We start from the raw sequence: 24,475 nt of genomic DNA, 5'->3' as shown, positions 1-24,475 counted from the left end.
GTCTTTTTAGTCCTGTCTGCTTCAATATGCATCTCCAAAAGCCTGGCCGTTTTCTTATATCACAATGCCAACATGAGTCTAACAAGTTAGTAACTCTCTGGTATTGTCTCACAGAGGATGTGATTCATAAGCCTTTTGTAAGATGTCACTGTTTTATGCCATTTTTGGTGTCTTCAAGATCTTTGACTTGGTCCCAGTGAATCATTACCATGGATCATTTTGGATGGTAGGTTTTTTCTGGATATTTTCTCTAATAAAAGAATCTGAGAGGAATTCCTTGGCAGTCCAGTTTTAAAACTCTGAGCTCTCACTGCCTGAGGGCCCAAAAATTTGATCCCTGGTCGGGGAACTAAGATTTCATATTTCACAAATTGCACGCAGTGGCCAGAAAAGAAAAGAAGCTGGTGGTGTTCAAGATGTTGATGCTGCTGAATACTTTACTCTCAGGGAGATTATCTACTGAGACCAGTTTAATTACACTTGCAGCGGCAGTGTAGAATACTTTACAGTTTCAATTTAGATTTAAAATTCAGAAGGAGCTGTCTCTGTAACACACATTGTGTGATAGCATGTTAAGACTGTTGTCACTGTCTGGCGTGATCATTCAGAGAACATGTAGTCAGTATGATGGTGTTTGATACTCAGGGCCCAAAAGTAGCTGACCAGGGTTGAGTTCTTATAGTTCTTACCATGAGTTTACTCTTTTTTTTTTTTTTTTTGCGTTTACTCTTCTTACTCTTCCCAATTTCAACTATTTAACCACAAAAATGGAATTAATTTTCACTCCTGAAGTGACCAGTGGTACGGCCTTCTCTCTCCGATGTGTATGCACACGTAGACGCATATCCGCAGACATTCTGGGAACCAGGAGAAGAGGAGTGGGCAGACTGGGAGGTGTGCGGATACTTTCTTCATCCTTCAGAGTTGCAGTAGATCTTTTCACTTCCTGGGAGTTTGGACACAAATTCTTGTTTATCATCCGAGCCTGTGGATTTGTACTGTAATATGATTTCTAATAGTAAATAAATATCATTAAATAAAAATATTCATTTTCACTAAATACTGGTATTGCAGTAAATATTCACTGACTAAAATAAAACTCATTATTGTCCCATGTTCCTCTCTGTGTTCCCTGTAGTTAGTGGCATCATTATCCTCTCACACAAGAAATTCAAAGACTGTTCCCTTGGCTCCTCTTGTCAACTGGTCATCTTTGCAGTGATTCTGTTCACATCATTTTGAGTTTCCAGCCCTAGTTCCAGGTCTTTATTGTCCATCTGACTCATGATAGCTTTTTTTGTTCCAGAGTCCCTTCCCACTTCTGTCCCCTGTCTCCTCTCTCCTCTGTCTGTTGCTTTTCCTGATAGTCCATCAGCTCATTACTACAGGCTGCCATTCTCAGAGAGAAACCTCATCACACCATTCCGTTGTGCACACGCCTCTAGTAGCTACTAGTTGTGTGCAGACTAAGAGTCACCCATCCTCGCGTGGTGTTCGAGGTGCAGGGTGCCTCAGCTGGCCTAGACCACATGACGGTGCTTCGTCTGCCCTATATGTCTGTTCTTCCCTGCCCTGCTCAGCTGGCCTGTTATCTGGGATGCTGACAGGGATAGAGGAGATTCCAGCCCCTGTGCTTTCATTTCTTATGCGGAATAAATAACAGATGTGTGGAACTAGTTGTAAGGAAATTTTACTTATTTCTCTTAGTTTTATCAGGTCAGTGTGAATCTATAGGTCAAAACTATTCTTGGATGCAGTTTCTAAGGTATCGCACTCCAAGGATTTAGAATCTCAAGGGTTTTTTTTTTGGTGCTTTTTGGTATTGTTTTGTTGTTGTTTGTTTGTTTTGTCTGTTCCTTGTGGTTTTGAGTCTTTTAAGTTTTATCAGTGCCACTGATTACCTTTTTTGAACATTCCCCCCTCCTTAAATCTCCAAATTCTGTGTTTACCTTTGTTACTACTGTGCTTGTGGCAGGGAGGAGGAGGAAGATGTGAAAATAAAGGAAGTAGATTTCAGTCTGGGGCAGGGAGAAAAACACCCTGATAGAAGAGGTTATCAGACACCAGCTGTTGGTGGTTTGTTAAGGAGGAACTACCACACCCAGAGAGAGAGAACTTTACATTTTGAAATTAGATTCTTTGTTGCATTAACATCTTAAACAATTTTTGTCAAAATGTAGAACTAACAAAGGATGAGAATTTTTTCACTTGCCTTAGTAACTGTAATTTGTTGATTTAATGAAACATTTTGAGTTTTACCTGTTTCTATCAGTTAAGAAAAATTGTGCATAAATTGACAGAAAGTTATCATTCAGATGTTAATTTCATATGTCTTTATTTTTAGACAAAAGAAGTTAGAAAAAGTGATGGAAGAAGAAGGTCTCAAGGATGAAGAGGTAATTAATATTGGAAAATTTTCCTTGAAACCAAGCCTGGCAGCTGATGTCTTGTGTAGCAAGTTGTTAGCATTGGCGCATGCAGGAAGGGTTTTGACTTTTAACAGGAAATTATGAGGGCTGGTGTGCTTCTGGATTTGGGTACTCATGCACAGGGAGAAGTTGATCATTAAATACCAGGAAGGATGACTTCTAGGCTCTGTAGTAGTAAATTAATTAGCTTTAGAATTCCAGGAAAAGGAAGACATGAAATAAAATTAAAAATTTTAAAAAGCAAATTAGCATTTTTAATTCACTGAAAACGCTCCATAGAAGTGGAGCAAATTTCTGAAATTTTTGTCAAGGTGAAATACCTCTCGAATCAGCCTTTCCCCCCAGTGCCCACAGATGTGGCAGAAATTAAATAAGAAATTGTGAAAAGAACTGAAATGGCTATGGAAGTGTTCTCAAAGGGAGGAATGAATCATAGAACCCAGGAAAATGGTGAAAAATACCCAAGACTTGTAGGAACGATAGAAAGTTAATGCATAAAATGAACCATAATGTGTAAAAAATCCAGAGAGAAATTTTAAAACCATACTTGTATATAAGAAAAGTTAAAGGAAAATGTTGATAGTTTATCCTTCCACTTTAGGAATAGTAGAGTAGCAGGCTGTGAAGAAGGTTCGTCCACGTCCACAGAGGAGGCGTCCTCTGTTCAGTGTGGTTATTGTGTCTGAGGGCTGGGAGGCAGGGCTGACCTCCTAAGGGTCCTTCTGCGGTGCTCTCCTGTGTGAACAGATGGTGCTTAGTTTGGCGGGGCCCTGCTTTCCGGGTGGGCTAAACCACAAATAAGATTTGTTGCAGAGTCCCTTCCCACCTCTCTCCCTCTCTATTTAAACATTAGAAACGACTCCGGAGATCAGCGCATGCTCGGAAGGAGACAGAGTTTCTTCGTTTGAAGAGAACAAGACTTGGACTGGAAGATTTTGAGTCTTTAAAAGTAATAGGCAGAGGAGCCTTTGGTGAGGTAAAAACACCAGAGCTACTTATGAAATACAGGAATCCCACAGCACTTTGAAGCTACTAATGTAACATGAGCTTGTGATGGCTGACAGAACTGTAACACGGAGTGGATGGGCCCAGCTTTGAGCCCTGAGTCTTACCTGCGCTCTCTCCTCTTTTTCTTGCCCTCTCACTGTCCCAGGGATCTGCCTCTTGTTCTCTGTTTTGCTAGAGATGATGTTGATGCTTTAAGTATTCATCTAGAGGGAGAGTTGATAGGTAGAAAGAAATCAATATTTATTGCTTAGTGAGTGCTTCTTTCCTAGAATCATGACTAATATTTTATACATGATGTGGTTAAACCTGAGGGGATATATAATGTTCCAGTGTCACACATCCACTGGGCAGTGGTACCAAAGCGGGGCCGAGGTCTTCCTGATCTCAAAGCTGTTGCTTTTCCCGTTACACTGCCTTTCCAAGAGCGAACTTGCAGCATATTTCCACCCTTTATTTCTTCCTGCCAGATTGGTACAGCTCGGAAAAGATAGCCCTGGGAAACAATTTATAGAAATAAGTTAATGTGGGTGGTGGTAGAGAATGAAAGCATTTGTAGCTTTGTCCCAGCTGGTTGTCCAAGTGCATCCTGCTTGGTCACAAGAGCAGTCTGCTGGGGAGGGTTTGAATGAGCCTGTGCAAGATCCTCCCCATTTGTGGAAAACACCCGAAGTGAACGACCTGCTGATGCAGTAGTTTCACCATCATTGTAAATACAAAAGGAGCAGCGCATTATTAAAAACCAGCACCCAGGGGAAATGTGAGTGCATATTCAAAGGCACAGGTGAAAGATTAAATTGATCCCTCAGTGTTCAGAACCCCTGTTGGCCTCTTGAGAGAGGAAAAGGTACAGGACCACGTCTAAAAGAACTTTATGTTCAATGAGGAGGGGACGTGGGACTCGAGGAAAATAAGAGTGTTTTAGGGAGAAGAAAACATACTTGTCTTGTGGGAGGAGGTGGGGATATGCAGGGACTTGCTGAGGAGTTGTGTTTGGGTTTGCAGACCATTTCTTTTCATCATAAATTATGTGTTCTCTCTCTCTAAAAAAAAAAAAGGAAAATAAAAAAGAGAAAGGAGAGCTACAGAAAACTTTTATTTCCCTAATTAAACATTTTAGTTCCTCCCCCGCTGCCAGGCATTTTTTTCCTGTGCCTTAGCTTTTGCTGTTGTTTTAGACATTGTTGTAAACATTTCCTTAGGTATTTTTGAGCTGACTGGATGACATGTGTCGTGGGTTTAATGAGTCCAAAGTGAGGATTTTGAATTAGCTTGATCTGTTCAGCTAGGGAGCCAGAGCTGTTCAGAGGTGGAGATAGACATCTGAGGGTGTTTCGGCACTGACCTCACTGTGTATTATCCATTTTGAAACATTGAAAACCATTTTCTTCTGCTTTGTTATTGCTTCTATAAAAATTGCAGTACTTTTCCAGTTTAAATATGATTTCTTATTACACATGAAAGCATTAGTTTGGCATCGTGAACTCTTTGTGTTTCTCTTATAATATTTAGGTGCGGCTTGTTCAGAAGAAAGATACGGGCCATGTGTATGCAATGAAAATACTTCGTAAAGCAGATATGCTTGAAAAAGAGCAGGTAAGGCACAATTGTAGCAGTGATTTTAGTCATCTGACGAATTTTGTCTTCTAAAACTGTTCTTTTTGCTTAATTGAAGGGTATATTCCTCTTTTAGTTTTCTTTAGCCCTGTCATATAATATTACTCTTCTTTCTCCACCCCCCATAGAACCAGTTACATATATTTTAGGTACAAATAATGCCTAAGATATTATGCACAGTCTTTTTAAAGTTGAAAATCTAGAGAAACATCTGCTATTTGTGTTTCGCAGTTGATCACAAGCTGTCCTTGTCATTAGGAGCTGTGTTTTGAGGTTGTACTTACTGTGGTAGCATGTTCCTTACAGAATGTTAAGAAAAGTTGTGTATTATACCTTGGAACTGAGACTTAGAAATTAAAATTTGGCGTTTGATCCAAAATAGGCCTTAACGTGCTTCATTCTGTAAATTCATGCAAACCCAGTTTGGATCTTCTGAGTGGCTTATCACTACGTGAGAGAGGCCAGTCTTCTTTGGGAATGAATTTGAAAAAATATAATGAAGGTGGCACAGTAGTGCAGACTCTCATTTAATGATTAAGAATATTTTATATAACTTCAAGTCTACTTTGCAAATAGACTTATAAGCTGCATCCAGTAATTTATGCAGAATAAGTAAGATTTTAAATATTAGACAGTATATATTAAAAGTGAGAATGCAGATTTTCTATAAATCTGGTTTAATTTAGCAGAACAGATTGTAGTGGGCAATGCCTGCAAATATCCTGTAAAATACCAGTTGCTATAGGAGGGCAGAGAGACCCTCCTGGAAAGGAGAGCTCTAGATACAGAACCTCAGAGCCAGGATGGATGCTGGCCCCACACCCAATCCTTCCAGTCACTTGAGAGGAGCTATAATCACCAAGGCTTTTCTGCCCTTCATTTAAGTGCTAGCTCAAAATTTGGGATTTTAATTTTCTCTTTAATTTTCCTATGTTACCCAGAAGCTTTAGACTCCCAGGAATTTTGGTCAGAAGTAGCAAATACCCTGGCAGTAGTTCTACAGACATTATATGTTAACACCAACCTTATTCAAAATGCACACCAGTCCTATTAATGTATCTAAAAATCAGTGTGGTAAGGGTATTGACATTGTAGGAGCTTCAGTTAATCTTGAAAAGGAGAATGTGAAGCTGTATTGATTAGTCTGTATAGTTTGTATGTCACAAGTAAATTTTATTTTTACAAGATATATTTCCTGTAGTTTTAACCAAGACTCACAGTATTTCTTTATCAAATGAATAGTAGAGTAAAATTGTAAAGAGAAGTACACGTCATAACTTCCACTTACGAATCCTTCATAGAGGTAACAGGTGGTAACAGAGGATGATCCAAACATACTGTTTAAAGACATTCTGTCAAGTACTGTACCTTCTTCAAAATCAGTTTCTAAAGACTTACTACGTGAAGATAAAGGAAATGTCTGTTCGAATTAGGAGTTTAAATGAATTAACTTAAATCGTTAGCTCCTCTTGCTGATGGACTCAGCTCCCTAGGGTTGATCTCAGCGTGGTTCAGTTAAAGTTTCCGGCCACAGACTTGACCTGGGGCAGCTGTCTTGAAGCAGGCAGCAGCTTTGTGGGGCAAATCCATCACTTCTGAGTGGGGCTGACAAAGTACAGATTCAGAGCCTGACTTCTTATAGGTATAGGTGCCCTCTCCAGAGGAAAAATTCTTATTTGCTTTTATGAAACTGAGCAGGAATTATAGCTACCTATTTAGAGTTCTGGTTGTTATTCTGTCTCACAAGATGGAAGTTTCTGCTACCTGGAAAATGAATTCTAGAGGATGAGAGACCAGTGTTTAGCTAGTCTCTTCCCATTTCTCTTCCTGTGCAAAAGGACAGTCTCTGGTTGTGATGCCCGTGTAGAGGTAGGATGAACCCAAAGACTGTTCCGTCTGCTCTCCTAGTGCCCTGGGTCACAGCTGGCACATAATCTCCACCCCACTCAGTGTTTATGGAGCAGGGGAAAGGGAATCCAGAGCCCACCCTTCCCGTAAAATCGCCTGACTCCACCCCTAGACCTTGAGTTCTTGACTTGCTGTTCAGCCCCAGGAGAAAAGGGCAGGGTGTGGTTACCGTGCCTGCAGCTTTCCCTGTGACAAACCGGGAATGTTGCAGTCACGGTCCTGCCCTCTAAGGTGAGTGACAAGCAGCAGTGGTCATGCCTGTCCTTTTCCACGTGTCCCTGCAGTAGGCAGAGGCCCTCACAGGAGCCAACGGAACAGGTGGGTGAAGTCAGCTTCGTGCAGTCTTTGTGTAGTAACTGACTGGGTCAGAGCCAGCAAGTGGCGTGAGCGTTTCTCAGGTCTTTACTGGGCTTCATCCTAGTTCTGTAGCGCCATTCCTTATCACCGTTACCTTCTCCCGTTTTTCCTACCCTCATGCCATAAGTAGAGATGTAAAAATGTAAACTTTCTAAAATACTGAAGTCAAAAATTTCCTTGAAAACAGTTTTAGTAGAAACTGAAAACTCAATAGGTGTTTTAGGCCCATAGGAGTGAGCATGGAAAGATGAGGCAGGTTAGGTGTAAGACAGGAGAGAAGGCTCTGGGGTCTGTGTCTGAATGGAATAGAGAGCACCTGGCTTTGCTGAAGACATTCCATTAAGACAAGCACACAGAACATCCTATCAAACAAAATAACAACCAGGGGCTGAGTTTGCCAGTAGAAGTACCAGTTTGTAAACTTGGTATATCTTCACCTCTAAACACTGTAGGAGGTCCCACCCTGGAGCACATGTTAAGATAAAAACCTCTACTCAGGGATCAGCCTGAGTCTTAATAAATTTAGATCTGATTCAACCCAGTCTTGCAACTTAACAGCACTTATACAAGAAGAAAAGGGGTGGGACTTGGTGATATGCAGTAGTGTTTTGATTATTATTGTATATTTAAAGTAGATGAAGTCAACTTGATTCTAATAAATTAATAAAGTAATCCTCCCAAACCTTTGGCAACTTGGTCTCCCTAGCTAAATATTTCAGTAAAAATAGAAAACTGGCAGTGTCATAAATGAACCTACAACTCTTCTTAGCTGTTCTCGTGTTTCAGTTCAGTAAGAACTGAGTACCTATTACTCAGTCATTAAAAAGAATACATTTGAATCAGTTCTACTGAGGTGGATGAATTGGAGCCGATTATACAGAGTGAAGTAAGCCAGAAAGAAAAACACCAATACAGTATACTAACACATATATATGGAATTTAGAAAGATGTTAATGATAACCGTGTGTGCGAGACAGCGAAAGAGACACAGATGTAGAGAACAGACTTTTGGACTCTGGGGGAGAGGGAGAGGGTGGGATGATTTGGGAGAATGGCATTGAAACATGTATATTATCATGTAAGAAACGAATCGCCAGTCTAGGTTTGATACAGGATGCTTGGGGCTGGTGCACTGGGATGACCCAGAGAGAGGATATGGGGAGGGTGGTGGGAGGGGGGTTCAGGATTGGGAACTCATGTACACCTGTGGCGGATTCATGTCAATGTATGGCAAAACCAATACAGTATTGTAAAGTAAAAAAAATAATAAAAGAACTGAGTACCTCCCGTGTGCACAGCTGTGACCGAGTACTGTGGCATCACAGCATGTGGGATTGTCAAGGCAGCGTCTTCGCAGATGTCTCTGAAGGCCTGAGAGACAGGATTTGCTTAGAGAGTCTCATCTTGGGGACTTACTTTTATCAAAAAAGAGTTATTAGAACAAAAGATACGAAAAGAATGGTAATTTTAACTAATCAGAGGTTCACTTTATAACACTGTTAAAGTTTCCATTTGCATTAAAGCTGTTGATTTTTGCAATTTTCAAGCCTTTCATCACTCAGGTTTTCATTACCGAATACCTTCAAGTCAAATGTTGTCAATTTTGAGTTCATAGGTTTGCCTGAGCATAAGCTGTATCTTTTGCATCATCACAATTTAATACTCAACAGTATTTAAGTTGTTTAAGCAAATATGCAGTCTGATAAAGCAGAGCAAGGCTTGTCATTAATCCAATGCGTGTACCTCCAGGTTGGCCACATTCGTGCGGAGCGTGACATTCTAGTGGAGGCAGACAGTTTGTGGGTTGTGAAAATGTTCTATAGTTTTCAGGATAAGCTAAACCTCTACCTAATCATGGAGTTCCTGCCTGGAGGTAATTACTTGATGATGAAAGGTCATTTTTCCTTTTTGTTTTGTGGTTTCTCTCTTACATGGATTAACCCTCCTTTCTACTTTTCACCGTGCTCACAAAGTTGCTTTCTGTATCTTTTTAGGTCTGTAAAGGAGGCCAGTAATCTGTCTGTGCTGAGTGCCTTTCTACAGCTTTAGTAACCTTCTCATGATTTCAGATGGATATTTACTTTCTTTTTAAATGTATAGAAATAACCTAGGAGCTTTGCCTGTCCTCTGTCTGTTTACCCAGTGACAATATTGAAGCTATTACATTCTTTGCTTCAACTTTTTTTTCCCCCTTGTAATTTATAAAGAGTGAATTTCTCATTACATGTATTAGTAGTCACAATCTGTTTCTTATTTCTGAAATGTAAAGTTTTTGGTGACTTGGCATGTACATCTTGTAAGACAGCTCCAAAGTAAACCCAGAATAGAACATGCGTCTGTTCTGGGGAACACGGTCTGTTTCCCAGTGAGCAGATAAACTGTGAGCACACTGGTAGGAAAAAAAAAAAGAAAACTTTCTCTTTTTTTGCTTTTATACCAAAGCTAATCTAATTGTGGCATAATATTTGATCTGGTGACAACCTTTAGTTAGATCTAGGGTCATCAGTACTTTTTATTAACAGCTGATAAAGGTTAGGAAGAATCTATATGACAGAATGAGGAGAAACTTTTTAACATTTAGATGTCAGTTGTTAAATAGGAGTAAGAACCAGCTCAGGAACCAGCCAGCCCCTTGACATGCGTCTCCGCAAGCCTTACCTGCACCGTCTTCCGTAGCTTCCCGTGTCCCCTGGACCCTGCCCTTTGCACTGGGTGGGGCTGGCCTGAGTGCTCTGATCATGTGGGCACGCTCGCACAGGTGAGGCCACTGGCTGCTCTCCTGGTCCGCTGCACTACGGCCACACAGGTACCTCAGAGCTGGCCCCGCTGATGTGCCTCCAGGTTGAATGTGTGGCTTCCAGGAGTGATTAGGAAATCATGTTTTTCAAGTTTTGGGAGCATCTTAATAAGTGCCTTAATTTTTGCCTGAGGGGAAAATACCCACTTTTCTCCTTCCCTCAAAGTTAGAAATAAGCAGCATGACACGCTATTAAAATCCGAGGTTTCTGTCTCTTTTCCATTTTCTAACATAAATGGCTTTCTATGCAATGTGAACTGAATCTTTCCTGTTTCTTTTACCTTTAAACTGTTTATTCATATTTGCTTTGCTTTCATCTGACTGTTGGATCAGAATCTTTTTTTTCACCATTGTATGTTGATGGTATTAAGCAGAAATACTTAAATTTTGACTTTGCAGAAAACTAACGAAGTTACTGTTTAACTGCTAAAACACTGACATTGTGTTGTAAAAGTTGCATAAAGCATTTTGTACCCGCAAATAAGCACTGGAGAACAAACGCCCCTGATCTTGGGAGGTGTTCACTGTGCACGTTTGGGAGGCAGTTATTACACATCCTAGTCTGTAGCATTTACTGTTCATATATACAACAGCTTTTGTTGACTAACACTTTGCTACCTAAATCCTACTTTTTCATATATGTTCTAGTGTTCTGTGAATAGACAGTGAAAGGCTTGTTTTCAGCCTCCCCAGATTTTTACGTTTTTGTTTGGGCTTCCCTGATAGCTCAGTTGGTAAAGAATCCACCTGCAATGCAGGAGACCCTGGTTCGATTTCTGGGTCAGGAAGATCTGCTGGAGAAGGTATAGGCTACCCATTCCAGTATTCTGGCCTAGAGAATTCAGTCCCTATACAGTCCATGGGATCGCAAAGAGTCGGACATGACTGAGTGACTTTCACTTCACTCAGCCTGTCTAATAATGGCAGTACAGCCATTCTTAGAATGTGGTAACGCCTTAGAGAAGTTTGTAGGTATTGTGCCAAGTGAAAAGTAAAGTAGCTCTTTCCCCAGTCCAAAAAATTGTCTTAATCCAATTTATTGATTGATTGGTTTATTATTTTAGTGTGGGAGAAATTTCCTTTCTCTCTCCACAGTAAAGTGGGAATCACTGCTCAGGGGTCAGCATCAGTTAGCTTAGTGAAAGTGTTTTGCCATCCGTGGCTGTGAATTTTATCTTTTAAGTGTTAGAAACTGCTTACCATTTCTGCTCATGTCAGGCATTTCCGCCCATAGTAGGTCATCTCTGGGACACAGCAGAGGCCTGTTTAGCACTGCCTTATGGTGGCAGGTAGGAAGGACATATTTGAAAACTGGGTGTTACTCATACTGTTTTGTGTGTTTGTGTGTACTTTGTATCTTCTTGTTTCCAGGGGACATGATGACCCTGTTGATGAAGAAAGACACGCTGACGGAAGAGGAGACTCAGTTTTACATAGCAGAAACAGTGTTAGCCATAGACTCTATTCACCAGCTTGGATTCATCCACAGAGACATCAAACCAGACAACCTTCTCCTGGACAGCAAGGTACTGTGAGGGGTGCAGGCTGACCAGTGTGTCTTTATCTGTCTGAGCAGCCTCTGCCTTAACCCCTGCCTGACTTGTCGTAATCACAGTAGGGGAGCTGTGAGCGCCCTGGTTCTATTTTCTTCTTCTCTTTTTTAAAGGTAAGAAAGGCTTATGAATTCCATAATTTGATTGAATTTTCCTCTTAACATTTTGAAAAATTATTAAGCATAAAATTAAGTTGTTTTGTAATGAAGCCAAAGATGGTCATCTTCTCATATGATTAACTACACTAACGCATCCCCTGTCAAGAACCCCTCTGTTGAGGATCCCAGCCTAGAACTAGGAAGTACGGCAACAGCAACAGTAATCTGTCACAAAGCTCCGCTTCCAAACCTGTGCCTCGTGAGTAAAGCAGAGTCCTGCTCAGCCTCTGTGATGGCCTCTCTGTAGTTATCTTTAGACATGCGCATGAACTGAGTTGCCTGATTCTTAAACTTTCAACACGTCGGAAGAGAATCCCTGTGCTGCTGTGTTCTTGATGCTGCTTGACAAGTTCCTCCACCTTCTGGACCTCACTCATCTGTGAAGTGAATATATTGATTGGGAAACGCTCCAAAGTCCCTTCCAGCTTTAAAATTCTAGATTGTTGTGTTCTGGTACATAGAATTGTTGTCTAGATTGAATTCTTCTAAGTAGGAAAGTAAATTTAATTCATAGGGTATTTTCCTTTCTTACTGTCTTTTGGTAACAGTCTTTGGAAAAAATCTGAAGTTTTAGTCTACTTCCTTTGAAAACTTTAATGTCTCTGTTTCGAGAGAGTAGGAGATTTGTCCAATAATTTCTTCTGGTTAATAGTTTTTTTCTTCATTATAATAATATACAAACATAGTGGAAATTTTGAATAATACAGAGAGCTATAAAGAAGAAAAATGTAATGTCATTGTTCAAAATATTTTATTATTTTTCATTTAAATAAATAAAGTACTTTTGGCCGTGCTGGGTGTCTGTTCGGTGCTCGGGCTTTCTCTCGTTGCAGCGAGTGGAGTGTGTTCACCACTTGGGGTGTGGGGCTTCTCCCTGTGGTGGCTTCTCTTGCGGGGCGCAGGCTCCATGGGGCAGACTTCAGCAGCTGCAGCATGCAGGCCTAGCAGTTGTGGCGCACAGGCTTAGCTGCCCTGTGACGTGTGGACCCTTCCCCGGCCAGGGATTGAACTCGTGTCCCCTATGTTAGTAGGCAGACTCTTAACCACTGGACCACAAGGGAGTCCCAGTAACAACTATTTCAGTATAATAGCTTCAGTAGCTTTCTCTTTATGTCAGTTTATGTACAGTTAGCATCCTCGAAGTAAATAGCTTGATATTCTGCTTTTAAAATGGTAACGTGTATGAGATTATTCTTCTGTCCTTAAGTTCAGATATATTTTAATAAAGTAGTAGATCTACTCTGTGTTGTCTTGGGTTCAGATGCCTTGGTCCTGTACCCAGTGCCTTAGTGCTGGCTTCATTGTAGGCTAAGTCTGTGTTCATCGCCAGCAAACATACTGAAGACCAAGAGCTGGGGACTTAGTCTGGCTGAGGAGGACTGGCGACACCTGTTTGGTGCAGACATGCTCTCTACAATATGCCAGCCCAGACTTGTAGAGGAGGGCTCATTTATGTGTTTAGCCATATCGGTTGTAAAAGTGAAAATGTAGACATTTTGAGTTCCTGCTGTATACTGAGAAGTGCTACAGAGTTCTCTGAAAATCTAGGTTTGAACAGCATTTGCTCCAGGCACTGTTTTTTAAGACTCTTCTGGAGTTGTCTAGGTAAAACATGCAATTAAAACTGTGAAACACTTCCTTGGCTTGTAGAACAGGTTATTTGCAAATCTGAAAGGGAAGTAGCAGGTTAGTAGGCTCAAAGCCATCTTTGGTAGTTTACTTTTTATGCTTGTGCCTGTGTGTGTGCACACAGAGCCAAACCTAATGAAATTGAAGAAACCAAAACAGCACAGAAAGCTACTCTTGAGCAAGGCTTCTGTAGGCTTGTGCCCTGGGATGTTTGTATGTTAGGGACCAAAGGCCACAGATGGGGAAGCCGCCAGGGCTCAGTCCTTGGCCACATCACTTCTGATTATGTGACCTTGAGCAGTGTAGAGTTGCTCCCAGCAGCGAGAGTTGCTCCCCTAGTTTCAGTTTTACCTCCTTATCTACCTAAACTTTTGGTAGGTGGACGTTTGGTCCTGACTGTGGCCATTTGGTTCATGACAGAAGTTCCTTGAAATCTGGTCCAATCCAAAACATCCATTTTAGACAGAACTAAATACCAAGGACTTTTTGGTATGGACCAAATGTCTTGCAATGCAAAATCTCACCACCCCTAGAACACCCTCTTCTACCTTAGAGAACCAGGGAAGGATCCTTACAAGCCTTAATTCTCACCATTTGTGCCAGGAAGATATCATGATTCGCATTTTCCAGATGAAATAAGGGGTTGGAGAGGTTAAATAATCCTGGTCTGGAGAGAAAGAGCTTTGACTACTGGCTTTGGTGCTGCCATTTCACCAGCAAGTCGTTTAATGACTCTGAGTCTATGAAAGGTGGCTTGAGAATTATAAATGAGACAACACATGTGAAGGCATGGTGCCTGGCTCATAGGAGGTGTGAGGAGCATGGTGAAGGCAGAGACTTAGGATTGGAAACCAGTACGGCAACACTTACCAAGAACTGTACAGTGAAGTCGGTTCCCTTTGTCTTTGGAACAGTTTACTCCTTGGAATTTATCCCAATGAAATAATTCAAGTGGAGAAAAAGCTATGTGAATAAAGACTTGCTCAAACAGCCTTCTATAAAGACCATCCTCTGTATCCTGCCTGACTAGGTTGGGAACACGGGCCCTCTCTGGCAGGGGAATGCTTATTGTAATCCACGTAACTTGAGATTGGATTAAGTAGCATTGTGGGGATAGGCAGACAGTGATATACTGAGTCATTTGAATATTATATAGACGTTAAAAACAATTTTGAAGAAACAGAATATTGATGTAGTTTAAGAGGTAAAATTAGATGCTGTGGATACACCCCAAACATATAATATTTGTATAATAGGATTTGGAGTAATCTTTTATTCGTTTGCTAGTATATATTTCTCCCCATAATCAAAGCAGCAGCAGCAACCTTTGGTTGTGGAGTCGTAATGGGTAACGCACGGAGCTGGAGAGGATAACGTTCTCTTCCACAAGATGCACGGAGCTGGAGAAGATAACATTCTCTTCTACATCCATGAATGTTCATCTGTTCTTTCCCTTGTTTCTTCTCCATAGGGCCATGTGAAGCTTTCTGACTTTGGGCTTTGCACAGGACTGAAAAAAGCACATAGGACAGAATTTTATAGGAATCTGAACCACAGCCTCCCCAGTGATTTCAGTAAGTGTTACTAGTGATGGTAGCCTTTTTATCCCTGGAAGAGCTATTCCCCCTGGTAACCAGAATATGCAGGATGGAGTAGGAGATTCTCACAGTTCAAGTCTTTTGAGAATAAAAATACCTTCCCAGGTTTGCCTGTGATTTGTACTGTGTGGTGAGAGAAGATGAAGGCCACCAAATGTGTTAAGGCAGATGTCCCAACAAGCATTCTTTGGAGCTATCTGGAGAAGGTTACAAGGGATGAACAAGGAGCAGGCAGACAAAAATAGTAGAGGAAAAAATCCTGGGAACAACTCCAGGTTAGATTTGCCACTGGCTTCTTTCTGTCACGGCAGAAAGGAGCTTGCAAGTTACTTTCACTCTGCCAGACTGTTTAAAAGTGAAAGTGAAAGGGTTAGTCGCTCAGTCCTGTCCAACTCTCTGTGACCCCATGGATTGTAGCCTACCAGGCTTCTCCGTTCATGGACTTCTCCAGACGAGAATACTGGAGTGGGTTGCCATTCCCTTCTTCAGGAGATCTTCCCGACCCGGGGATCAAACCCAGGTCTCCTGCATTGCAGGCGGATTCTTTACCAGCTGAGCCACCAGGGAAGCCCCACACCATTGAAACTGTGTAGTAAAATTACAGTTCATCCTTGGGAAGCTATGTCTGTAGTGTATAATATATACAGAAGTCTCTGATTATGTAAGAGTTACTACTCTTGGAAATTTGATAGTAATTTGAAAAGTTGTGCATGTTTTAGGTCCACTTTGGGACCTTCGCCTCTCTCTGATGAGACTGAATTCCCTGTGATTCTGATTCAGTTCCCTGTAATTCTGTTTAAGGCCTGTCCTCCTCTCTGGTCATATTATCTCCAGGGAAGTGTGGCTTACAACTTTCTGCATGATATTTTGAATTAATGCTTTAGCGCCTCTGGGGCTTACGGATTTGCTGGGAAATGTATCATGCAGAGGAGAAAGCAATGGCACCCCACTCCAGTACTCTTGCCTGGAAAATCCTATGGACAGAGGAGCCTGGTGGGCTGTGGTCCATGGGGTCGCTAAGAGTCGGACACGACTGAGCGACTTCACTTTCATGCACTGGAGAAGGAAATGGCAACCCACTCCACTGTTCTTGCCTGGAGAATCCCAGGGACGAGGGAGCCTGGTGGGCTGCCGTCTGTGGGGTCGCACAGAGTCGGACACGACGGAAGTGATGTAGCAGCAGCAGTATCATGCAGAGTTCTTGGTGTGTGGGGAGGAAAAGCGAGACTTGAGGGTCTCCTGTGGCTTGAACCAGAGCCTAAAAAAGTAGTAAACATTGCTGAACTTTGCTTATTAGAACTTGTTTTCTCTACTTTTAGCTTTTCAGAACATGAACTCCAAAAGGAAAGCAGAAACCTGGAAAAGAAATAGACGTCAGCTAGTAAGTAATATCTGTGGCTTCTTAAATGCTACAAACCAAGTATGAACCAGTTTAGAAATATGCACAGAAATTTGCATTTGATAAATGTTTGCAGCTTACCTATTCCTTGTTTTAAATTACCTTCAGGGAGGCCTGTCACACTGGTAGCACCAAAAGTTGTATTTTGAAGGAGGGCAGATATAAAATGAGGTTGTTTTGGTCATGACATTTTCAGTGGATGACCTCATTCTGACCTTTTACATTGGTGACAGCTGCGTTCCTTCCTCTTCTATCTTTTCCTTCTGTTTATGGTGGTAAAGGTTATATTTGAGGTGGAGTTCTCTCAGACTGAAACTAAGTACAAAAATACCTACCCAGAACCTCAAGGCTGTGGTTCTCAAGCGTGTGATTCACTTAGTCAGTTCGCCTGCCCCACCCTTTCCTATGTTATGGCAGAAAAAAGAACTTGGTGATTAAAAATTGGAGAGAAATTTAAGGGAAATGCTTATTTTAATAATTCATGTATATACACACAAAATTATGCCCCATAAGCTTAAAAGTAAATAACATTATTGCATTACCTCAGTAACATGGTGGAACTTATTTAAATAGTGCAAATTTACCAGTGAAATGTTCTGTCTAGGCAAACTTTTATTCTGATTCATTGGTTCATAAATTAAAATGCACATATCCCAGTGTCTAGTTATGGAAAATTATTGACCAGATGTAGTAGGAATGTATATCCCTACATATTAGGCTTTGCAAGAAACCCAATAGCAAATTGAAAATAGTAAAGCTAAATTGGCAGTGGGTCATTAGAAAATAAGAATGGCAAGGACGGGAAACTGTGACTAACTTGGAATGATGATCATGTTTGTGTATTTCTAGAAATAGTGGCATTTCTGCTTATTGGTGTACACAGTTGTAACTTGGCAGGTGTGCCAAATACTGTGTTTTGGCTAGAGTCCTTACTAAAACACTGAATTAGGGTTCTCTGTGGTATTTCTAATAATTCATTTAATAGGTTGCTAGTAAGTACCTATTAGTCATATGTGAAGGTTGGAAGCCTTAGGATTAAGAAAGAATCAAAGGAAAGGCTTGCATTTTTTGGATTCATTTGAGTTCCATTTAAGACCATGTTTTGAATCTTATGATGTTTTTGTTAAACCTGGGCCCTGGGAGAGGCATTAACCTAAACCAAACATTTTTGGAAATGTAGTGAATGAGATTAATCTTTGATATCTTTTCTAACATTAATTTGGGGATATTAAAGTTTGGTATACCTAACCACATCATAGCCTTCTTAGGAATTCTGATACTCTTCAAATGTTTAAATTTTATAGGTGGTTGAAGCACCGTTTACATAGGTTGTTAAGGATTAGGGAACATTGGGAACAAATCTTTTCAGATGCTTCTGTTTTCTGTCACAGAGCGGTAGATCTTTGCCTTGGCTGCTCACCAGAATCACCTGGGAAACTTAAGAACATACTGATGTCTGGTCTGGGTCCCACCCCAGGAGATTGTGATGCAGTTGGTTTGGGGTATATAGTCTGGGTACCTGGTTTTTAAAAAGGGCTCTGGGTGATTCTGCTGTGCAGTCAAAGTTGAGACCCTCTACCTAAGAAACTGTTTCTTAGACAGTAGCTCCTCCATTACTGGGAGACTCACATTTATCTGTGTTTTGGAAGGTAACAAAAGGTAAGGAATCTTTTGTGATTTAAAAAAATTTTTTTAAAGCAAACTAAGATTTAATCTTTGGCCACTTTTATTTAGGGGGTAATTAATCTTAAATACCTTAAATTATCCTCATACTCTGAGAAGCTTTATGCTCTTTGACATAAACCAGAGAGTCATGTCAAACTTACTAGGAATGCCTTATAGGTCTATAAGGAAGGAGGTTCCACAAGTTTTACATTTGGAGTTAAATGACCTTTAATATTTACTATTCTTTAATTTGAATAAACTTAGGTTCTCATCCTCTGGTTAAGGTTCTTGCCTTTTTATCTACAGTAGAAGTGGTCATCCTCGTATTACCTCCTTTGATAACTTGGAAATAAAGCTGCCTTTAGTCAGTCTTCAAAAGGTCATTTAACCCTGTGCTTTTGAATCACCTTTCGTAAGTGATTCCATTCTGCTAGTGGAAGGTTAATAGAAGTTAATGCTTAGTAGGGTAAGCCTAGCACATGTAGTTGTTCACCCAGCCTGTTACTTTTCAGTCTGTTGAAAATCACAGAAGACAAGTGGAGGGTTTACCTTCATCTTTGGCTGCTTAAATTCCATTCTAATATTTGTAGTGCCAGCATGGTCCTGGGTGATTGTTAGACCAGTAACCGATCAGGACATAGGTATGAGTGAAAGTCGCTCAGTCATGTCCGTACAGTCCATGGAATTCTCCAGGTCAGAATACTGGAGTGGGTAGCCTTTCCCTTCTCCAGGGGCTCTTCCCAACCCAGGGATCAAACCCAGGGCTCCTGTATTGCAGGCGGATTCTTTACCAACTCAGCCACAAGGTATGAGTCAACCTTAATTTATTTATTAAACGGAGGTAAAAGTTGAAGTACATCTATGCGTCTAACCTTTGTCAGTTAATTTGTTTAAAGTGTAAAATTTACAGAAGTGATTAAGAAAGAAATTAAATTGCTATTTCCCCTAAAATGCTAAATGAAATAGTAAGTTGCAACACATCTGAAATTACTCTTAACAATGAACAAAACTTTTTCGCACAGCCTCAATTGACACTGTAAACAACACTCAGACAACAAAAGGAAAAAAAAAAGTACAGATTTGAGGTATTAAGAGCTTGAAGTTGGAGGACATGTCAGGTCAGCGTGGAAAACAGAGGTTTGGGAAGAGGGTGGTCCCTGATTACCTGTACTTACCAGGTGGCGCAGTGAGCGTGGGCTCCCAAGGAGGGGCTCTGGCTCCCAGGTGAGAACGTTACAGCAGTTTGGAACCTGCTGTTGCCTGCATCCTGTAACTCCAGGATTTTTTTTATACCTTAGTATCTTTTTTTTTTTTTTTTTTGCATTTTTTTAAAATTTTTTTTAATTCTGGTTTTTTATTTTTTAAATTTTAAAATCTTTAATTCTTACATGCATTCCCAAACATGAACCCCCCTCCCACCTCCCTCCCCATAACAACTTTCTGGGTCATCCCCATGCACCAGCCCCAAGCATGCTGCATCCTGCGTCAGACATAGACTGGCGATTCAATTCACATGATAGTATACATGTTAGAATGTCATTCTCCCAAATCATCCCACCCTCTCCCTCTCCCTCTGAGTCCAAAAGTCCGTTATACACATGTGTCTCTTTCCCTGTCTTGCATACAGGGTCGTCATTGCCATCTTCCTAAATTCCATATATATGTGTTAGTATACTGTATTGGTGTTTTTCTTTCTGGCATATACCTTAGTATTTTGAAGTTCCTTTTTTTGTAGCAAGAGATCTCAGTTTTATAATGGAAATCTTTGGACAAATAGGATTTACTTAACATCCAGCTTTGCTGGAATATATTTAGACTAATTTGATGGGTTTCTATAGTTTCTTAACTTTTATAATGAGAATTAAAATATTAATGCTTCTTGGGGAAAGCCCAATCCATATTTCAAACTTGAAAGGTTTAAAAAGTGGCATTTATGTTATTTAACATGGATATTTGAAAGAAAACAATGTACAGTTATTCATATGGAAAAAATGAATTCCTACCTTACAATATACATAAAAAAATTATAGATGGAAAATAAAACTTTACAAATTTTAGAAGAAAATACAAGGCAATATGTGTATGACTTCAGTAAGGAAGAGTTTCTTAAATAACATACTGAGAAATAATGCAGATAATTAAGAAGTACAAATTGTGAAGGAATACTTAGTGTATTTTACTACTTTAAAGAAAAATAATTTATATATTGAAAAATATAAGCAAAATAAGAGGCAAGCCACATGGTCCATCTCCTTTGGAATTATCTTCCAGTTCATGTGCGTACCTACCCTTAGTCAGATGCCCTGGAGAAACTCTTGCACCTCTGAACCAGGAGATATCTATAAGAATGTTTTATTGCATATTCATAATAGCAGAAAACTGGAAATAACCCAGTGTCCATCAACAGGAAAATGGTTGCATTCTGGAATAGAATATTGTTTAGCAGTGAAAATAATTGAACAACGGCCACATGTGACATCATGGATCAAATTTAAAAACAAAATAGAGGAAAAATCAAGTAGCAAGCAGAAGATTGCATGTAGGATGATACCATTTTTACAAAGCTCAAAAACAAAACTAAGATCTCAGTTGGAGAGACTCGTGGCAAAATTACTTTTTAAAATCAGAGGAATGGAATTCCATGTCGGTTCAGTGGTTAGGATTCTGAGCTTTCACTGCCAGGCTCAGAGTTCAGTCCCTGGTCGGGGAACTAAGATTCCACAAACTGTGAGGCCAAAAAAGGTTTGTTTGTTTGTTTGTTTAAGTTAAAAAAGAATTCCAGTGAGTCAATGATAAAAGGTGATGCAACTGGAAAAAAAGCTAATAGTCAAAGGATCTGAACAATAATTCACCGAAAAAAAAAGAAAACTGAATGTCTGATTAACAGATGAATATTCACTCAGCCTTACTAGAGATCTTGCAAATGAAAACAGCAAGATCCTATTTCATATTCATCAGACTGGTAAAAATTGAAGAGTCTGGCAAAGCCAAGTGTGGGTGAAAGTGGATCGCCAAGAGCTATCCCCACGGGGCATGTTTAAAGAGGAGGACAACTTGTCCACCTTGGAGGACAACTGGAAGATGTCTCATTGAGTTGAAGATGCTCATAATGGAAGGCCCAGCAATACTCCCAGTGCCCAGGAGGTGTTACAAGAATGTTTATTCAGGTGTTACTTGTTAGAGTGAAACACTGGAAGCAGCATAAGTGTCCATTTACAGAAGAATGGATAAAAACCATTGTGTCACTTGTATAATGTCACAGCAGTGTACAGCAGCGAAATGGGTGAACTAAGAGCTACATGAATAAATCTCAGTCATAATGTGGAAGAAAAAAAGCAAGTTGTAGTATTGTAGAATAATACAGCACAGTATGAAACCCTTTACTAAGAGTTGAAATATGCAAGGAGTAATATGTCATTTATGCAAATTTCTATACAGTCCTAACACAGCAACGTCAGATTGTTATGACTTCAGTGAAGAGGGAAGGAGTCTCACTTTTCTCATTTACATAGTTTCTTTTAAAAAGACAAATGACCTGAGGGAAAAATATCACAGGTTATTAACTTTTCTTTAATATAGGTAATGGGTACATGGATGTTGTATTGTCTGTGCTTTTTTTTTCTACATGTTTGCACTGTTTCATAATATTTTTTAAAACACCACACAGCTGTGGCTTTTAACTTTACAAGTTGTATAATGTGTAAAGCACTTAGATCTGAGCTTTCACCACTGGTAAGCTCTTAAACGCTGAGCACAGGAAGCCTGTGACTGGGCTTCGCCTGGTATTGCAGTCCTGGTGTAAGAGAGTAGATTATTTGAATTTAGAAAATAACCACCTAAGAACTATTACATGCATGTTTCAGTTTGGTAAGTAGATATTTGTAAACTTTTGACCAATAGTTTGTAACTTTACCTTTAATTTCCAAACGGGGGTCTACTGCCTGACTAGTTCTGAGGCCTTAGGCAAAGCTGTTTTGGGCGTCAGAGTTTTATCTAGAGTCCTCGCTGCTGAGTTTTGTCATAGGCTCATAAGCATAGAAGGATCAGAGCCTGGCATACACTGGGCACTCAGTCTATTACGGTACTGTTACACCTGGCAGATACCTTTGACCTCTGCCTCTGAGTGAATGGCCTCTCACTTCACTGACAAGGCTTTATTTTCATTTTGGAAGTGCTGTGGAGAGGTCTTCCTGCTTATGTAGTCTGTGGGGAGCTCCAGGTGGTCTCCAGCCTCTGGTCTCTGGGACAGAACTCTGGGCGTCCGCCTTCCTGCCAGGCCTCCCTGACCTGTGGTGCGTGTTTCAGGCCTTCTCCACAGTAGGCACTCCTGACTACATTGCTCCTGAGGTGTTCATGCAGACCGGGTACAACAAGCTCTGTGACTGGTGGTCGCTGGGGGTGATCATGTATGAAATGCTCATTGGTAAGTCGCGTGCTTTCAGGGAACTTTTTCTGTGGGGTCAGGAAGGAGCCGTGCGTTGATAAGACTGTTTCGGTTGGGGCGTCTAAGTGAGCACTTCTCCCCCCATGTCTTTCACTGTGAAGTTTCCTGGGTGGAGAACGCTGGGTCATCAAATGAATCCCACAGTACTTGGGCTCACGGGCACCCTGTCGTGGCTTTGCTCATCATTGATCATGGTTTTCTCTGACTTTTCCATCCTCTCCATCTGGCAGCTCTTTCATTCGCTGGCATTTATTAAACACCCACTGTATTCAGAGAGCCTTCACTGGGCAGTATTAGAAGCACTCTTACTAGCTGTCCCCGTTCTCTCTCAAAGCCTTCAAAGCATGGACCGCTCTGACCTCTCTCCCTCTTGCTTGGTGTATCTGTGTATTTAGGGGATGCGTCTGGGGGGTTACCATACGCCTGACCACTAGGAGAGCCCTGGCCGTGGTGGCCCAGAGCGAGTCTGTGGGAATGACGGTGTGGCAGCGTCTGGCTGCTGTCTTCGGAGCGTGGGATGGGTGCCTGTGGAGGCAGATGTGATCCGTGCGGGGGGCAGGTGGAGTGACACGCTGTGACTGCCCTCTCCCCTGCAGTTCTCAGGCGTGGGGTCACTTTTCCCAAATAAGGATGTTCCTGGAAGGGGTTGTTTCTTAGTGCCGCATCCTTTCTTTTCCAGGGAGCCCCGTGTCCACAGCTCGGCTTCTGTCCTTCCTCTTGAGCCCCAGCTAGTAGCTGGCTCCCAAGTGGTATCGGAAGCACAACTTCACTTTGGATTTGGGGGGGAAATGAACAATTGGTTTAGTTGTTTTCTGGGATGAGTGGGAATCCTGTCCATGTCACATAGGAAAGGACATATAGGATCATTAAAATTCTATTAGAATCAAGTGGAATAATCTCACTCAGATTCAAGAGTTCTGGGATGTGAAGGCTCCGAAGTTCCCTTTTCATTACAGGCTACCCACCTTTCTGTTCTGAGACCCCTCAAGAGACATATAAGAAGGTGATGAACTGGAAAGAAACTTTGATTTTTCCTCCAGAAGTGCCTATTTCTGACAAAGCCAAGGATCTAATTTTGAGGTATCAGAGAACATTTCCCCTGTCCCCCACCTAGGCCTTTTGAGATGAATGAATCCTTTTTTTTTTTTTTTTTTAGAAATTTCATCATTTCTTAGGTCTGCCCTCTGCTTCCTCCCATTTCTCTCTTTTTTTTAAAAAAGGGAGAGGTTATTCCTTTTCTTTTTCTGAGGAGACTGCTTGAGGTGTGCTGAAAGGCCTCTCTTTTCCAGATTCTGCTGTGAATGGGAACATAGAATTGGAGCCCCTGGAGTTGAGGAAATCAAAAATAATTCTTTTTTTGAAGGTGTTGACTGGGAACACATCAGGTATATCCATATAAAAGCTTTCAGGACAATTTGAGTCTATAGTTTGCTTAATACTAATTTAGAAGCCATTACTGGCATGCCAAGTTTGGGAAGAGAGCTTCTTAGAAATTCAGGGTCTTGTTCTGATTTTCATTCCTGTTAAGGATTGGGAGTTGGGACTTCCTGTCGGCCATGTGCCACAGGATTTGTTTAAGCCAGCAGTTGTTTCCAAAGAGAAACACCGTTGGATTCCATGGTGAAAGGACTGCCTGAGCATCGTGTTTCACTTGCTTTTTACCTCGGACACACCAGTCTCTCTAGTGTTGGGGGCCACCAGCCAGACAGTCTGTGCCCAGAGGTGGAGGCTGTTATTGGGGGGTAGAGAAGGAAGAGAGGAGTCGGGGGGAGGCAGGGGAGCACGAAATTGTCGTGGGGGGTGGGTCGTAGAGCGCTGTCGGTGTTCTGCCCGCACCGCTGTAGCCAGCATTCCCTGGTTGCTAGCCCGGGAACTGTATCTGTTGTGTCTGTTTCATAATTGTCCCTAATCGGCAT

At 41.1% G+C, this 24,475-nt stretch overlaps 1 protein-coding gene across 9 annotated transcripts in view; it reads left to right on the top strand.

Moving 5' to 3' along the window:
• The window catches only part of STK38 (serine/threonine kinase 38), a 45,973-nt gene that overhangs the window by 18,599 nt on the left and 2,899 nt on the right, over positions 1-24,475 (top strand). For 7 of the 9 annotated variants that reach the window (XM_012100566.5, XM_060403131.1, XM_004018783.6 and 4 more), the window contains exons 3-12: positions 2,345-2,396; positions 3,283-3,405; positions 4,947-5,030; positions 9,066-9,189; positions 11,485-11,639; positions 14,925-15,027; positions 16,371-16,432; positions 22,421-22,538; positions 23,516-23,639; positions 23,849-23,944. In XM_012100566.5, coding sequence (XP_011955956.1) covers positions 2,345-2,396; positions 3,283-3,405; positions 4,947-5,030; positions 9,066-9,189; positions 11,485-11,639; positions 14,925-15,027; positions 16,371-16,432; positions 22,421-22,538; positions 23,516-23,639; positions 23,849-23,944 — 1,041 coding nt within the window. The remainder of the gene's footprint in view (positions 1-2,344; positions 2,397-3,282; positions 3,406-4,946; positions 5,031-9,065; positions 9,190-11,484; positions 11,640-14,924; positions 15,028-16,370; positions 16,433-22,420; positions 22,539-23,515; positions 23,640-23,848; positions 23,945-24,475) is intronic. The other 2 variants (XM_060403135.1, XM_060403134.1) reach the window with 1 other exon arrangement.

The sequence above is a fragment of the Ovis aries genome, chromosome 20 (genome assembly GCF_016772045.2).
Source record: "Ovis aries strain OAR_USU_Benz2616 breed Rambouillet chromosome 20, ARS-UI_Ramb_v3.0, whole genome shotgun sequence".
In the NCBI taxonomy this organism is placed as follows: domain Eukaryota; kingdom Metazoa; phylum Chordata; class Mammalia; order Artiodactyla; family Bovidae; genus Ovis; species Ovis aries.
The sequence above is the reverse complement of the archived record's forward strand: the minus strand, read 5'-3'. Positions and strand labels throughout refer to the sequence as shown.